We start from the raw sequence: 17,719 nt of genomic DNA, 5'->3' as shown, positions 1-17,719 counted from the left end.
TACACTCCATGACTTCGGTGATGGTTCAAGATAAGAGAAATATAGAAATTCAAGACCTTTTGATGCAAAGTCAAATTGGCCAAACCGGTGAATTACACCATGTATGTTCAGTGTAGTTTGTTGAATTACGACAAGGGAATTACTTTTTTTATTCCACAAGGAATTATTAAATTCGCAAACGAGATTAACATGAGAAAAAAACGGAAGTAATTCACACAAAATGGTTACTTAGTTTTAAAATCTAACATTAATACTCCAAAAATAAACTTTAGTCTTCAAATTGTACGAATAAAAAATGTGATTAAATGGCAAAACTTTATCAAATGGAATATCTTTTTCCCATCACGTTAAAAAGTAATTTTAAAATATTTTAGAGAATTAAAAACACACCAATCCAATTATTTAAAAAAAGTGTATTTTCTAAACCAGAAAAAAACTAATAAGAAATTCAATTAATACTAAATTCTGTCTCTCCATCAGACTACTACCTTCAGTCATTCTTCCCAGTCGCTCCCAAAATGGAGCAGTGAAAGTCCACACTTCTGACTCTGCCGTCCTCCACGGTACCATGTGGCCCTCCTCCGCCGTCGGCCTCTGGGCGCTGTGCGTGGTGGTGGTTCTGGCGACTGCGTCCTCCGCCGCACCAATCATCGGCCTAGACTCTTTCCTCAGCCAGCAATCCCGCAGCGACCCTCATGCTTCGAACGACTCCTTCCTCTCCCTGCCTTCCTCCATAAAAGGCCCTCTATCCCTCCTCTCCGACATCTCCCCCTCCTCCCTCCTCTCCCTCTCCCTCCCCATCTCCCTCACCCTCCACCTCCTCGGCGACTTCCCCCCCGACGCCCACTCCCTCCTCTCCGACTTCCTCTCCGCCGCCGCCCCCACCGCCTTCCAAGTCATCACCCCCTTCGACTCCCACCCCCTCTCCCACTCCCTCTTCCTCTCCCATACCCTCCACCTCGACATAACCCCCTCCCGATCCCTCTCCTCACTTTCCTCTCTCCTCACCCAAACCCTAACCTCAAGCATTCGCTCCACCCCTTCCTCTCTCCGTTCCCCTCTCCTCACCATCCCCCACTCCACCGTCGACGACATCATCCAAGATCACTTCCGCAAACAAAACCCCAACCCTAACCCTAACCACGTCCACCTCTACCTCCTCAATCTTCCTCCCCTATCCGATCCCAAACCCTACGCCTACACCTACTCCCCCGGAGAATCCTCCCCCGCCTTCACCAAATGCTCCGGCACCTTCTTCACCTCCGGAGATCGCTACTTCTGGATCGACCTCCGCGCCGGTCCGGTAGACTACGGCCCCGCAATCTCCGGTGATGGCGTCATCCCCCGCGGCGAGTTCCACCCCCTCGCCGCTGTCCACGGCCGTCCCAAATCCAGCAAGGCCTTCGCCGCCGACCTCGCCTCCCTTATCTGGAGCGCCTACAATGTCTTCCTCGCTCCCTCCCTCCGGATACCTGTTCCGTTCGAGAATTCCCTCACCGTCCAGTTCATCCACATCCACAGCGATTTCGATAGCACGGGTAGCTCCGGCCTCGATTGGAAATTGATCGAGAAGAGCTTTAGGTTTGAGACTGATAACAGCAATAATGGATTGCTGTTAGGAGATCAGAGGTTGAGTTTTAAGAATTATGGAATTAGGTTTTCAGAGTGTTCGATTTGCTCGTTTGCTATAGCGAGGTCGATTAATTCGTATACCTCTAGGTTTTTGTTTGATAATTATACTTTGATTGTGAGTGAGTATTTGGATTCGAAACGGTTGCACCAGATTTTGTTAGATTCTGGTGATGAGTTGAGGAAGCTGGCTGGCGTGCCGGAGGAGGATTTTGGTAGGGTTGTGCCTGTGTATGTTTTTGACTTGGATTACACTTCGTTGTTGCTGCTCGACCGGTATCATCAGTCGGTGGCGTTTAAGGACATGGTGATTGCAGTTAGGACGAAGAACACGCAGACTGTGAGTGATTATAGTTGCAATGGAAGGCATGTGTTCACGCAGACCAGGGAGCTTGAGCGCCCGATTGTTGGGTCGATTCTGCAGAGCATGTGGGGGGTGTCGCCGACGCATTTGAATTGGAGCCCTCAGCATAATGAGACTTTGGTGGATTATACATGGAGTATGGGGCAGACGCCTTTTGGACCATTTTCTGAGATGTTGAGTTTGTCCTTTGTGCAGAAGGATGCTGCCAGGAGGAATGTTCTGTTGACGTCGCTGAATTACAGCATAACCAGTGCGATTGATGTTCTTCAGAGCGTCGAGACTCATGGTGGGGCAAAGAATCTGCTGAAGCAGAAGCAGCATGTGGAGTTTGTCCAGAGGTGGAACTTTTTCAAGTACAAGCTGAACAAGGCTGTTTCTGCGATGTCGCATTTGGATTTTGAGAAGGCTCTGTTTTACTTGAGGTCTTCTGATCATGATCTATATGCCATTCATTCCATCGTCTATCACGCCTCGCAGGAAATAGAGGCCTCCCTTGAGTGCTTCGACGATCCTCCCTTTCCATGGGGTTCCGTGTCAGTTTCTGCGTCCGCTTTCCTTGCTCTCTCTTATGTTTATGCAAGACGGGACAAACTTTTCAGGAACAAAAGGAAGCAATTTTGATGCTCTTGCTAGAGGAGGACAGAACGGAAGTTTGTATGATTTTAAGAAAACACAAAAAACAGAACATGTATTCATTGTACAAGAGAGGTATGCTGATGGGTTAAGTATTTAGATTCTTAAACTATTTACTCCAGTTCAACCATACGTTTTCCAACTTTTTTCGTGCTGTGATCGGTATTGTTTTCTTGGGTTCATCTTCCCTCTGCCTTTTCAGTACTGTGACACTAGTTGATCCTTGCTATATAGCATATCACTGATATGGGTATTAACAGAACATAAGTAGATTAGACATCCTAGAATTAAATCTGCAGAATTTAAGAGAAATAGGAGCCAGAAAAAAAATGGACGAGGATATCTATCTAAGACAGAGCCAGTGAAACCCAGCCTTTTGTAGTTCGTAACAAGGTACATGAAAGAAAAACCCTTTATTTCTTGAAGTAAAACTGCATCAATTTTATAATCTTATGCTTTTTCGTTCCTTGGTTCATGCTAGACTAGTGTTAGCAACCATCTGACCGCAGTACCCCAAATACTGTCCATGCTGCTGTTGATCACCCTCTTGCTTGCAACGTGTCTTTTGCTTTCGAGTTGTCAAGTGTTAATTGATGTTGCATATTCTGGAGAAATTTATATTGTTACTGATGTGTTAGTGATAAGAATTTTGGCTAGCTGTTGCTTAGAAAGTACCGTGTATATCAGTGATCTAATGAATGATTACCTGAATTTCACACATTCAAAATTCGTACTTGATGTTTGGTTTTTAATTTTGGATTAATAGATTGAATTTTGTTATGCCAGTGCAGAATTGAGGAGGTATCCATTTCATTTGATCAGTGTTTTGATGAACCTAACTGCTTCTATTTTGAATTTATGCACATGGTGCACGGTACTTGTGAGTTATTATTACTTGTAAATGTTAGAAATGTACAGATGATTTAGTGTAGTGTTATTCATATATAACTTGTTTATTACTTGTTATTCATTTATAAATTGTTTATCACATTCCTAACTTCTCATAATAACTGAATAACAAACTGGTGGAAAAATGTTTTTATAGAAGTTATAGAATCCGGACGGACATTGTACAAAATGAAGTTACTACTAAGAGAACAAAGTTGTTCATATTTTATATAGGTGTTGTTTATATGCATTTATCATATCTAAGTTATTAAATGTCATAAATACAAAAAAAAAAAATAACTGATCAAGTTGAGGATTGGTCCCAGGTTGGTCAGGCCGCAAGCTTTGACGCAATGGGAACAGTGATTTTATTTATCTTTCTTAAATATATGAATGGCTCATTGCATTTGTTCCAATAAGGGAAAATTGTATGAAAGTGTAGGACACCTTGTTTATTTACTGTTTAGATTTTTTTTTATTTTAAATTAAATTTTTCTCCAAAATATATTGGAACTGCCTGTCTTATGAGCATATTTTTAAAAACAAAATTGTTACCTAACCCCTCAACAGAACGCTTGAAGAAAATGAGAAGAACTGTTTCCATGTTTTTTTGGTTTTTATAACCCATATATTTGGCACTAATTTTAGAAGTTAATGAAATTTAAATGTAAGCTTGATTGTTGTCTTTTAATTTTCTTACTTTTTTCAGAAGTTGAATACAATTGGAAAATTTACAATAAATTTATTATAAACTTCTCTTCCTATAGTGTTTCATACAACACTACTCCCACTGAAATTTACCAATAAGCGAAATCATATATACACGTGGAAACTATCACCAACAATGTGATTCGCGAGTGGAGAGGATTGCATGATAGCACTATTCATTTTGAATTTAGAGAAGGTAGAAAGGTAGATGCCATTAGGTGTATTTTGCTCGTTATCTTTTGTTAAAAGTAATCACTTCTATACTTGAGTTTACCTTCACATCTTCATCGCACCTCCAAACTATAGGACATTTTCATTCCAAATTTCTAACTTAGTCAACTTTGGATTTTATTCCATTAAGATTTTGTAAAAAAATTCGTCTCTAACTTTTTCTCACCACTTTTCACACGTGTTATATATTGAGTAATTGCAGAATTTGATTCCTAAAACACACCGCATGTATTGTTTGAAGGTTATTTGTTTTATGTTCTTCGGACACGTTGCGAAAAGAGTCCAATCCATATAGCAACTACGCCAATGTTAGGATAGCAGAAAATCACATTACAAATATTCACAGAGATTAACACCTAGTCAACAACCCTTGCAAGAACACTAACATCGACAAATAGTGAATCATGATTGGATTAAAAGAATATATTATTCACATAAAACTTAAGGCACGTATTAGGAAATTCAATTAATTTCTGACTTTTTTGTATATAGTCAAGTTAATGTAGCATAATACATCATCACTTAGCTTCATAATTCTAGTATTCTTGAGGGTCATAGTGCTTTTTACAGCCATCTCAGTCACACTTTAGTGTCACTTAATTTCAACCGAACCTAGACTTCAATCCATCAAAAGATACTTCAAACGTTCTGGACAAGTCACTTCATCATTTTTAGATACTTCAAAACCTTAATTACAGTATATCTAATTTCTTGGTATTTGAATTTTTAAGATGATGAAAGCACAATCATGCTTTATTTCTTTGTTGAACCAACTGATGCAAAATATATTTTTTTGTTTCTCTACTCATGCAATTTGTGATAAACATATCTTGTTTTTTTTTCTCTCTAACTATATATGAATCAATACTGACAATATACAACTATGTTTAAGCTGTTGGTTTTACACCAATGCAAACTCTTCTGTCATTGTTTCTGGTATATAATATATATATATATATATATATATATATATATATATATATATATATATATATATATATATATATATATACTTGACATAGTGTATCAGAAGCAGAGTGACAAGAGGACATAGTAGGTCAATGCCACAGGCAAGGCCATGAGCATTCCTAGCAAGACCCTGTGACCGAAACAGCAACAGGTGTTGTCATATATATGCAAAGGTTGTCAAAGAAATATGCTAAGAAGTTTTACTGACCCTGTGCTTAAAATTCCTGGGTGGACATTATACTCTCTAGCAAAAACAAAAGGAACAATTCCTTGGGGTAGAGCTGCCTGCACATACAAAACCATTTCATATTAGTGATTATTTTTATTTTCTTAACTTTACATTTCTTTTATGAAAATAAGAGAAGACTATTCAAGTTAATTGATAGTATTCACTGTCAAAGGAGTTTAAGTACCACTATAAAATTTTCTCTGATAAAGAGTACAGAAAAGAAAGTAATGATCACCTGAATGATTGCCACTTTGAGCATTCTATCTCTTAATCCAATCACAATGGAGGCTACAGCCATTATAGCAGGCCCAACAAGAAATTTCAGGCCCATTGCCACCATTGTCATCCTTGGCCCACATGCTATGATTCTGTTGTTTGATGCCATAAATAGACCTGTTGAAATTTCATTCAAGGAATGAGGAACAAGGCTTCATTATCCAACTCTTGATTTGTTATTTCATCAGTTCATAACAGGAATCCATTGATCTAATTTCTCTTACCTAAGCTGAAAGTTGCCATGCCTAGACCTCCACTGGCCAATATTTCTATTGACTGGTTAACAACATCTGGCATATCCACTCCCCACCTGCAATAGATTTGTGTAATCATCATTAGTTCTTCCTTAATTGTATGCAATTATAAAACAGTTTATTTTCTATGCATTATTAGTATAATATTGGAATATTGTCTACCAATCAGAAACCATTATTCATATTACTTTTAAGATATTTATTGTAAAAAGGAATAAATTTACCATGAAAATTGCTGAATGGATGAAAATGTAAGAAATTTACATTGTTAATTAGTTAGTCTTAATGATGTCTATTCTAGCAATATGAATTGGACTTCTTAGTGTGCTTACCTGAAATGTATGCTTGCCCAAATAAGACCTATGAAAGTTGCATAGGTATTAGGATTAATGATTAATTTATTCCCCACTTTCATAAGAATGATCAACATCCTCGTTTTGTTCTGTGTTCTATGTTCTTCTTCTTCTTCTTCTTCTTTTGATTGTATCTCCTGAGAAGTCTCAGATTCTCCTTCATGCAGAAACCAAGAATGAAACAACATACATAAATAAACCCATTTTCAAAAGCAATGTACTAAAACCAAGATAATGCTTTTAACAGCAAAGCTTGTATCTAAATTTTGTTCCATATAATCACTCTATGGTGCATTATTTGTCTTTTAAGATAATAAACACCTTTAATCACAAATTGCAAAGGTGAAATGATTTTCTTTATGACAAAAACACTCTTATCCAAAGAGTTAAAAATGCAGTTATAAGTTATTAGCGTATTAAGGTGAATGTCAAATATGAAGACAACACTATCAACATGAAGCTCAGACACTTCAATGACAGAACTCAGTCCAACTAATTTGATGCATTGACAGTATGATAGTTTGTCAACTTTTAATTACATTTTAGAGGAATAGGTATTCAAATGGAATCTGATTGAGGAGAGAAAGAAAGAAAAGAATAGAAAAAAAAAGAGAAATTTAAAATAGGTTCAGGCCCCACTTTGATTGTCATAGATTACTTCAGTTGACTGAAAAAGAATAATTTATAAATACCTGTATATAATATAAGACATCAAGTGATTAAACAATGAAGAATTTATAAATACATGCAGGAAAATTGGAAGGAGAAAAAAAAAGGAAGAATTTAAAGAGAGCTATATACATTTGTTCAAGAACCTGTCCATTTTTCTCATCCCTTTTTATATTCCATTCTTAGCATACTACAGAATCCTCTTTCCCTCAAGAAAATGTAAATGTTCACCTGAGTCTTGTGATGGTGGTGCAACAACAGGCATGGTCCTTGCAGGAATTGCAGCATCCAACTCATGAAGAAACAACAAGAGATTGTACCAGACCATGCTCTGGAGGAAAATAACCTGTGGCAGGAGAAGAGAAGCTTCATCTCTGTACATGGCCTTCATGAGAGGAATTCCAAGGATCAAAGTGTTGGGAAGTGTTGAGAGTGAGAGACCAGTTATGATCCACTTCAAACCCCCCCTGCCCTTGATCTTAATGATTGCTGTGAAGATCAGGAATGCAAGCAATTTCTGAACACAGTCTGCATAAACCAGTTTGAGGCTCATTTTGTAAATGTTGTTGGATGAAATGACTTGGAATGACAGAATAGGGACTGAGAAATTGGCCACAAATTTGTTTATGCCTGAACATTGTTCTGGGGTGAAGAGCTTCCACCACTTGACTGAGATGTAGGCTAGAACCATGGTCACATATAATGGGACAGTGGCAGTGACAACATGGTAGACATCTGCTAAGGAAATCATGATGCCTAACTAACAACTGTTGAAAGATTTAGGACATGATCTACAGCTTATAATATGCTATCCTACATGCTTTTTAGGCTACTTTGCTGATTTTTCAATTACTAGGATAGAATAATCTCACTAGGAGTAGCATAGAATAATCTATTTTACAAGATGCTTCTTCACAGTGACCTATCACCCTTTTCTCTATTCTCTCTCTATTCTTCTCCCCATGCCCTCATGCTTTTCTCAACCAAATATATAACCCTTTTCTCATACACTCATTTCATTTATGTCAATTCATCTATCATACATTTTTGCAGCACTAAAATACAATCTTGGTTCCATCATCCTTTTCAGTCCTTCAGCATAAAAACTTCCACTTTCATCTTTTACAGTGTCTCTCTGTTAGACCAAATTGGTTTTTCTGTTAGTTTTTGTCACTAATTTTGACAGTTTTGTCACAAAATTCATCTTCTTATAGTATAGATTCTACGACAATGGAAACTGCTGAAGTTTTCATCTTTAAGTCGGCTCTGCTAGATTCTGTAATATAGATTTTAGTCAACATTTTCCATAGTGGAATAATTAATTTCCTTTTGTACATGTCTCTCCTCGTTTTGCAATAAACATCCTTGGTATGATGTTCTATGCTACACGAATTCTTTTATAGTATTTCTTCAAATTGGAATTAATTTTTTCAATTTGTAATTAACAAATAGATTGTTGCATATATTTTATGCTGCAGAAATCTGTGTTTAATCCTGCTGTATAGAGAATCTAATTGATTTTTTTGGGGATATAATGATTTTGTAATAATGCAATGAAAAAGAATAATAACCAATAAATAAAAGTGAGGGCATTTATGTTCACACGAGCTAAAGAAGATAGATTCTGATTTTGATCTTGACATGTCTTTGGATTCATAGATTCTTTTTGCAAAGGTGGCTTACAAATTTGCAAAGATTTACAATTCCATGCTCACCCAAAGTTCATAAATCCTAGTTAGATTGATTGCAAAATCCTGATCCCTTAATTTTGTTCTTTCTTTCTTCCAAAAAATTATATAAAAAGTTTTAGTCCTTATTCAATGATAAATGATTTTACCAGAATCATTGTACCCCTTTTTCTGTTATAGTATAGTCTTCTTATTTTAGATAAGAAAATATGTAATTTTGATCTAATCTTACTAATGTTCCTCTTCTTTGTCATATTTTAAATGTTTAAATAGTTTTTTTAATGATATCTTGAATGAAAACATTAAGGTTTAATTGAGTGAAAATAAATTTAATTAGATTAAATTGTGAATTTTTAAATAATTAATACTGAAATGACATGAAAAAAGGTAAGTTGGTCAATATAGGATATAAAATAAATGAAGGTGCGAATTCTTTTTTCAAAGTATTCAAGTTTAATGATTATATTTTTGTCAATATTGTTGATATAACTCTTCAAATAATTATGATAAAAGTTGACAAATTTGTGATATCTTAACAATTTACGATTGAATGATAATGTGTAGACGACTTACTCAAAATATTCATGTGCCATGTTTTCCATTTATCTTCTATAAAAAGAAAGTTTTGAATGCAGAGAAGAATAAAGAAGTGAATTGTGAGTGAAGTAATGAAAGAAAGAGTTGGTTCAGAACAATGTGAAGAAGAATAATTTCCCAATTTTGATGAAAAGTGTAAGAATATGTGTTCCAGCAGGCAATTTGCTTTTCAGAGTGAGCTTTTTTTTCGCCACAAAAAGAGCCATCACCTCTTTCTTTACTTCTCTATCCATCAAAGGTTTTCCTGTAACAGTTCATCACTTTCCATATAATGATATCACAGATAATGAACAACAATGGAGGAACTATCAGTATATGAGAATACCCTTTTTGCTAAAATGTTGCCAACAAGTTTTTTCATGCATATCTTGGAGGATTCTTCAATGTTGCACCCTTGCAGATTTGTCTGAGGGCATAAATCCTCAGAGGAAAGAAAACTTATTGTCTACACAAAGTTCATATCAGAATGCTTATGAGCCACACAAATTTAACTTCACCATTAATCCACATTTGCAGGCTTTAATGTTTCCAATAAAGTTTTATTTTTCTTATAAACTATTTCATTTAACACCTTTTCAGTTTTAAATTGAAAAATAGAGTCTCAAAACAAAGAAAAAGAGTACATAATGATAGTCAACTTAAGTACTATTATATGCATATATTTATACCAAGAATAGTATATATATGTATGTATATATACATATGGATATATGTATGTATGTGTTAAAATGAAAGTATTTGTATTTGACAATCCTTAAGATTATATATATATATATATATATATATATATATATATATATATATATATATATATATATATATATCAGTATATTTTAAACACTCATCAGAAAAACAGTATTGAAAATTCAATAGAAAATTCAAACTCATAATATGGATAAATATATATAGTGTTGAAAGAAGAATAAAGAAGAATGGTATGTTTATATATAAACTCCTTTTCTCCATATGACTAACTTTTATTTTAGCTAAATTTATAAATGTGTGTTGAATTAAATTATTATAAATTTTACCAACTATTATACTATTAAATGTCTTATCATTTTAAGATCTTTTGCTGGATTTCAAATTTTTATCATACAAATATTTTATTATATTTTTATATTATATTCATAATTATTTAATTTTAAAAAAATTTAGTCATATATTTCTAATTTAATAATTAGAAAAAACATATGTTATACCCTTGTGCTTTTTATATTCTGCATGAGAGGCTTTTGACTATAACCCTACCACTTAGATTATGAATGCTAAAATATTTAGTCTTTTAAAAGCGATTTAATTAATTAAAAGCCATTTTTCTCGCGATTCTGTGTTAAAGAAGTAAGTAAATGCAATTTGCCTTCTTTTTCTTTGCCTATTTTTTTATTTTCTCTTTTTCCAATATATTTAGGCTTTGGGAGATTCATCAAACCACAAAATAACATTCCTTTCCCTATTTAAAAGCTTAAAAGTTAGGAACTTTGATTTATTTTTGCATCACTTTTTCTTAAGAGATATTTTTGTTTGGAGCTCATATAAAAAACCCTCTTTCTTCTAAAAAGAAATCATAACTTCTTTATATATATGTATATATATCGATTTGACATAACTTTTTATTTAATTATTTTCTTAATCATGGTAATTTAATTTTCTTAATATTTATAAAGTCATACTAATTTTGACTTTATAGTTTTTTTAGTTGGCAGGGAAATAGGGAAATATTAATGAAGGTGTTAAGTGGTGCAAAAAAATCCACCTCAAGCCATGTTCCACATAATGATTCCACCACATACATCTACTTGTGCTAGTTAATTGGCACACACATAATAAGAACAAAAAAAAAAAGTAAAATTGTGTTGTGGTGCAACGATATTTAACAATTGAGTTCTTGAGTTCCAAAACAAAAAAATTAAGGAAGAAGAAGTTGATGGACACAAGAGATAAGAAAGAATCTTAAGAAGACAACAATGATTTTCCCAAAGATAAAGAAGACTTTTGTAATTTTTGGAATGACGTTTGCATAAAATGTCATGTAAGAGGAGAACAATATTTAATAACCCTTTTAAATGTTTTCCAATTGGGGTGTCATGTAGGGACATTCAGATTCTACTTGCTTCATGCTTCATTTTATATCTAATATTTTTACCAAATAAGGGTCACATAGAGGGCAAATGAGATTCTCAGTTCTGTGGTGGGAATTTTTTCTTCTTTTTTTCAACATATAATATTGTTTTTTTGTGTGTAATTATTTGTATTGTTTATTTCTACATGTTGTATATAAAACCCATTTTTGTTGGTTTATCTAACTCTTAGTTCATTATCCTATTTCAAGGAACAACTTTTTTTTTATCTTAAAATTTATCACATGGGTGTTATTTGTAGGATTTGGATAATGTGACTAATTGAAGTTGAGGTAAACAAAAAGAAAAGAAAAAAGAAATTGTAGTTTCTAAGTGTTCTCATTAGGATTAAGAGACCCTATAACCATCTTGTATGTCTTTTATTCTATTGGTTGCTTTCTTTTTGGTTTTCTTCAAGTTTTTTTTCATTTGCTTTTGATTGGTTTTTTTGGAGGTATTTCGATACTCAAATTAATATTTTGAATGATTTCAATATATTAATTTTAATGATAATGTCTAATCTTTCTTTATTACCTTTATCGATGATAGCTTTATTTATACTTGTCTTTGTTTTAATGGATATGAATTCTAAAAAAGACCAATTTCCCTTCATCTTCTTTGGCATAGAGATACTTAGTTGACTAAGGTATATTATACTTAATTTAATATGACTCACATTTTAATGGTTCCTTACGTACTTTTGGTCTTGGTCGTCGATGGAATATAACTTATTTTGATTTCAATTCGACCGAGTAACATCATTAGGGTTAATCATTTCATATCTGATGTATTGTTCGCTTTGAAAGAAATATTTAAATTACTTTTGATCTCGACTCCTAAGTGATGTGGAAGGCATGTTAGGAACATAAGCCCCTCAGTTGAGGTTTGAGGGAAATGATTGGTCATCCTTAATGGAGAATTTAAGGAATCTATGGTTCGTTTGAGAACCTTGGTGTTCAAGGTGGGGGGACAGAGAATCTACCTTTAAAACACTCTCCGACACTCAAGCCAATAAGAGAGTTTGAATCTTTATGAATATAGTTGTGAGTATGAGTAACTATTAAGTAAGTATTCCTTTTCATATACTAGTTGTGTTTATAAGATCAACATGGACCATGAACCTATGTTATCATTGAAATAATATTCACCTTAAGTGTAGTTAATAATAACATAATGATACATCGTCATAAATAATAACCATAATACCAAACTATTGAGATTAGTTATGATATGTGGATATCGTCCCAATAGATGTAGGTTTAGGTTGTTTCAAAATGAAAAAACTTAATGATTCTTTTTGGATTGTGCTATTTAGTATGTCTATTGGATCGGGTAGGGACATGACCAAATTACTTAGCACTAACATAATCAAATGGATCAATATGTGCTCTTGGTGTCGAGTAGCTATATTGTTCACTAAGTAAGAGCTTTTTATGAACACACATGTGAAGTTAAAATGGATAAGTTTTGTAACTATTATTAATTGTGAGTTAGAGATTTATGTGAAGGAAATTTAGAGAAGAAGAAGGTTCGAATGAGTTAAATTTTTTATAGATAATGTGGATGACAAACTTAATTTGGAAAATTGTTAATTTTTATGTAACTAAAAGTGTATTGATAAAATTTATATAATATAACAAAATTTTGAATTTGATATGAAGTCATTGTGCTTTTTCAATCGATCGTCTGAAAAGAATAAATATATATGAAACAAATCTATATAAACAATGTACATTATTGTTAAGTTAGTTTATTCATTTTTCCTCTCAATCTTTTATAGTCTCCTCCTCAAGCTAGGTAGCACCAAAGCATGAAGATGAGACAATAAAGATTTGATGTATGGAAGTAATGGAATTTAGAGGCTAATGGCTCTTGGTTTTGGTGTTGGAGTAAAGGTATGATGGTGTTTGATAGCTCTTAAAAGAGGTCATGCCAATTCTCAAGGAAGGTGGCTAGAAATGACCACATGGGATGTTCTAGTCATCACTTTAGAGATAGGTAAGATGGCACAATAATTTGACTGTATAACAATATTAATCTCAAAGTGAATTTACATGGGTGAGACACCTTTATTTATAAGTTTAAGTGTAGAAGAAAAACCTTAAAACCCTCAACTTTGCTTGGGTAACAAGGCTAAAAATCATATCCACTAAGAGGAGGACATGTGATTACTATAATCCATTAGTAGAATGACATATAGCCACTACTAGGAGGAAATCCTCTTCATTAGGAGAAGGACACTTGGCCACTACTCTCCACCAAAGGAGAACCAATCAAGTCATTGCCTTGCTTCCTAAGGTGGTTTAGGTGGATGTTGACTAAAGTCAACCACAAGAGGCTCCACCTATGATTCAACTTAGGGAGTTGACTTAGCAAAAATTTACAACTTTTCGCATCGAACAAGGAAGGACGCTCCAAGACGAAAGACCCAAAAAAAACTTCAAAAACAATTAAGGGTGGTTGGAAAACACTATGCATCAACGACAAAAACTAGGAAGAAAATATTGTGCATTCATAGACAAATGAAAATGTTTAACTCTTTAACCCTCGAAAGATATATAATGACAAAATGTCGTTATATATCTCCTAAACTATATAACGATGGTTTATTTGTGAAGAATATATAACGACAATACCTTTATTAACCATCGTCGTTTTTCAATTTACACATATAACGACGATCATTTGTAAAATTATCGTTAAAATTTTTTCTTGATTATTCTATTGTTACCACTTCATTTATTACTATGCCAATGACAAAAACGTTATTATCAATTTTTGCACTAGTGGTTGGATAACTATAATATATATTCTTCTATATATTGAATTATCTATTTTTAAGTATTAATTATGTGGGATTTTATTTTAGTAGTATCAATCTAATAAAAGTGAGATGTTATAAATACAAGATTTCAAATTTTTCCAAAATTCGAATCGAGAATGAATTTTGAGAAATTGCAATCCATATCAATTAATATTTCGGTTTAACTTTCTTAAGTGCTCCATTTAATGTGTTTCTATACCCTGATTGATAAATACTTGTGAACTAGATAATTAATTATTGAAAAGGGTAAAAAGAATCATTTATATAAAACTTTGAAGACTAGTCTCATTAGTACAAAATTATTAAATAATGATCAATTTTAGTAATTAAAAATTATATTCAAAGCTAATTTTTTAATTAAGGATTAATTTAAAGATTATTTTCTTTGATAACCAAAATATTGATAGTTAATGTTATAGTGATCCATTTAAATACTTATTCATAATAAAAACTATTTTAGTTACTAATTTAGAAACTAATTATCATTTTTTATTCATAATAGAAATTACTTTAGTTAGCAATAATTTTTAATCTATAAATTAGTAACTATAGTCACTAATTATTTTTAATCACTAAAATTAATCATTATTTAAAGATTTTGTCAATGTGTCTAAACTCTAAAACAACTTAAACAGACGGGGTTTAGAGATTTATGAAGTGATACTATATTTTCTCCTATTCTTCATAATCAAACTTGCTTTGAAGTTTGTAAGTGAGATTACTTGAAACTATAAGCTGGAATCACTTTTACTTATTCCTTCCTCGTAGTTACGGTGAGAAGTTATTAATTTAGTTTACATTTCAAACCTTATATAATAAAAGTCTCTTTAAATAATTCACAAAAAAACTATAATAATACTACCCAAAATCATTTTTATTTACTAGAAATTTAGTTTCACTTTTTTAATATAATTTTCCACACATGGACCCAATTGCAAAAATATTTGGCGAAATTCAATATAACAATTACCTATTATCTTATTATATAATGGAGATTATGTTATATGTTCAATTCTTGGTATGAAACTCCGATAAATTAATTATCTTTTAATTAGCAAAGAAGATATTTTTTATATATTTTAATCTTGAACTAGTATTATAAATTGAAGAAGCTAACAGATACTAGTGTATACATATATATAATAGTAAATACGATTATATTAAGCAAGAGGATTATATTAAAAAGATACCCTAATGAGGGTGATAAAATATATTGATGAACAAGAGAGGACAAAAGTTACAATGAATCCCCAAAAAGGTGACAAGTAACTTGGAACTTTATTATTTGCAATTTGAACCCCCAAGAAGTACTTTATTCTCTCTCACAAGCTCAAACAACAATGCCTGTTGCATAAGACTCAAGTCTACTCATCCTCCATCTAAAAGCGCACAAACCATACATCTTATGTGATGTCTCAGTAAGCATAACAAAGAAAAACTGAACACACACACGTACGTATATACATACACATGTGTGTATATCTATTGATGTATAGATATAAATATATATTCCTAGCAAGGCAAACCAACAAAGCAGTTGAGAGCGCCAGCATGGCGTGTGAGTCTGCTGACATGACTGCCATCTCTTGGCTTCATGATGAGACCCTTCTTGTGTGTAATCTTGATGGGAGCACCTGAAGTGTTGAAAGTGGCACCGTTCATGAGAAGGTCCATGTCGGATTGCCACTGCCAGTTCTTCCAGACGTCCGGTGTAGCATAATCTCTGTGTGTGATCTCCTTTGCAGCGTCGTTGTTGGGAGCAATGAAACGGTTTCCTTGGCTAAGAATAGTAGGCCCTGCGCTTCCACCAATGGCGTACATCATCCAGTGAGTGTAATCGTTGTTAAGAACGTGGAAGAATCCCCATCTGCACCTTGGCATCCTCTGGATCAGTCCCTGCCCGAAATGGTTGAATGCCACTGTTATCTGCATGATCTTGTCCTCCGTGTACGAGTCAGTCGCACCGAACAACATCACATCGTTGTGTCTCGTCATGTGGCAGTTGGAGATGGTGATGGCTGTTGAGCCTTGGATCACATCGATCAGTCCATCGGCAGAGTTAGAGAGAGAAACATGATCGATCCACACGTTGGAGGCTCCGAAGAGGGAGATGGCATCACCATCACTCCTCGTTCTCAGTCCAACGTGGTCGTAGGAGTCCCTGATCATGCCACCCTCCTTAGGCACAATGTTCTTAACGCGAATTCCGTGGATGATGACGTTGTTCGCGAACTGTATGGTGAGGCCACCACCGTCCTTGATCTGAACGTTGGCACCACGACCGTCGATGGTCTTGTCGGAGGAAATGAGAAGCTCCTGCTTCAGAGTGATGATCATGCTGCGTTGGAAGATGATCCAAAGTGGACCCTTTTGAGTGACGGCATATCGGAGGGTTCCTGGCTTAGGGTTGACCATGTCCTCGTCGGAGTTATCGGTGACAACGTAAATGGGTCCACCGAGCCCACCCACTGCGCGTCTTCCGAACCCTTTTCCGCATCTGGCCAACCGATACCTGTCGTTGGCCCAGTCTTTGTTGCACCTCCAGCAATTGTCAATGGGGTTGCTGCTGTCACAGCGCCCTCCAATAGGGTTCTTGGCCTCATTCAGTCCCCTCCTTGTTCTGTTTTTCAAGGCACGATGAACGTGGTAATTCAGCTCACCGGTGACCAATTCAGGAGTTGGCACATAGGACTCGAGAGCGATTTCGTGGGCTTCTTCAGCTTGAGCTTTCAGAAAGTCGTCGTATTTAGCAATGCCAGCCTCAAGGCATGGGATGGTGATGGCCAGAGTGACCAACAGGGTGAAGACAACCTTCGCATCACTTCCTCCCATGTTTTTTGTTTTCCTCTGTTGATGTTTTTCCTTTTTCTGGTTTTGTGTGGCAAGGTTGTCCAAGGTCTTGGGAGATCTCAAAGAACCCAACAAAGACCTTGGCAAGCCTGTACCAGTTAGAGTAGGGAATGAGAGATGTTGTTTGGCTTGTGGCATATTGGTTCGTGAGTTCATCCCTTTTATAGCACACAACTTCTTCACAAAACAACGGTAACCCTTCTATGTTGCGTATGATTCCAACTTTAGAACAAAAAATGTGGCATGCAAATAGTTCTGTTATGTCTCGCCTACAAAATTATGCTATTTTTATATTTGAAAAACAAAAAACCATTATATCTTATTTTTCATCACTATTATACTAAATTAATTTAATCTATTCTTATCAACCATATTAAAACATTAAAATATACATAGAGAAGTTTTATTTTATAAGAAGGTGAAAATAATTCTTGTTA

General features: G+C 34.4%; 3 protein-coding genes across 6 annotated transcripts; 1 reads left to right on the top strand and 2 right to left on the bottom strand.

The window, feature by feature from the left end:
* Positions 1-469: 469 nt before the first annotated feature.
* Positions 470-8,034, top strand: LOC108345825 (uncharacterized). Of its 4 annotated transcripts, none has more exons than XM_052867668.1 (2): positions 470-2,701; positions 7,465-8,034. In XM_052867668.1, the coding sequence occupies exon 1, from the start codon at positions 569-571 to the stop codon at positions 2,612-2,614; it is 2,046 nt and encodes a 681-aa protein (XP_052723628.1). In that variant the 5' UTR covers positions 470-568; the 3' UTR covers positions 2,615-2,701; positions 7,465-8,034. The 4 variants fall into 4 exon arrangements, with proteins under 4 accessions (XP_052723628.1, XP_052723629.1, XP_017440101.2 ...); XM_052867669.1 differs by having other exon boundaries at positions 7,480-7,495; XM_017584612.2 differs by lacking the exon at positions 7,465-8,034 and adding an exon at positions 3,418-3,582.
* LOC108344884 (auxin efflux carrier component 8) lies at positions 5,461-7,954 on the bottom strand. Its single transcript, XM_052867670.1, has 6 exons — positions 7,435-7,954; positions 6,514-6,691; positions 6,152-6,237; positions 5,887-6,044; positions 5,631-5,707; positions 5,461-5,552 (listed from the first exon to the last, which is right to left on the bottom strand). Exons 1-6 carry the CDS (start codon positions 7,952-7,954, stop codon positions 5,480-5,482), a joined length of 1,092 nt encoding a protein of 363 aa, XP_052723630.1. The 3' UTR covers positions 5,461-5,479.
* A 7,571-nt stretch (positions 8,035-15,605) lies between the features above and the next one.
* On the bottom strand, positions 15,606-17,400 carry LOC108344551 (pectate lyase-like). Its single transcript, XM_017582983.2, has one exon. The coding sequence runs from the start codon at positions 17,262-17,264 to the stop codon at positions 15,945-15,947; it is 1,320 nt and encodes a 439-aa protein (XP_017438472.2). The 5' UTR covers positions 17,265-17,400; the 3' UTR covers positions 15,606-15,944.
* Between the last annotated feature and the right edge of the window lie 319 nt (positions 17,401-17,719).

The sequence above is a fragment of the Vigna angularis genome, chromosome 8, assembly GCF_016808095.1.
Source record: "Vigna angularis cultivar LongXiaoDou No.4 chromosome 8, ASM1680809v1, whole genome shotgun sequence".
Lineage (NCBI taxonomy): Eukaryota > Viridiplantae > Streptophyta > Magnoliopsida > Fabales > Fabaceae > Vigna > Vigna angularis.
Note: the sequence above shows the minus strand (reverse complement) of the source record. Positions and strands in the feature narration are given on the sequence as shown.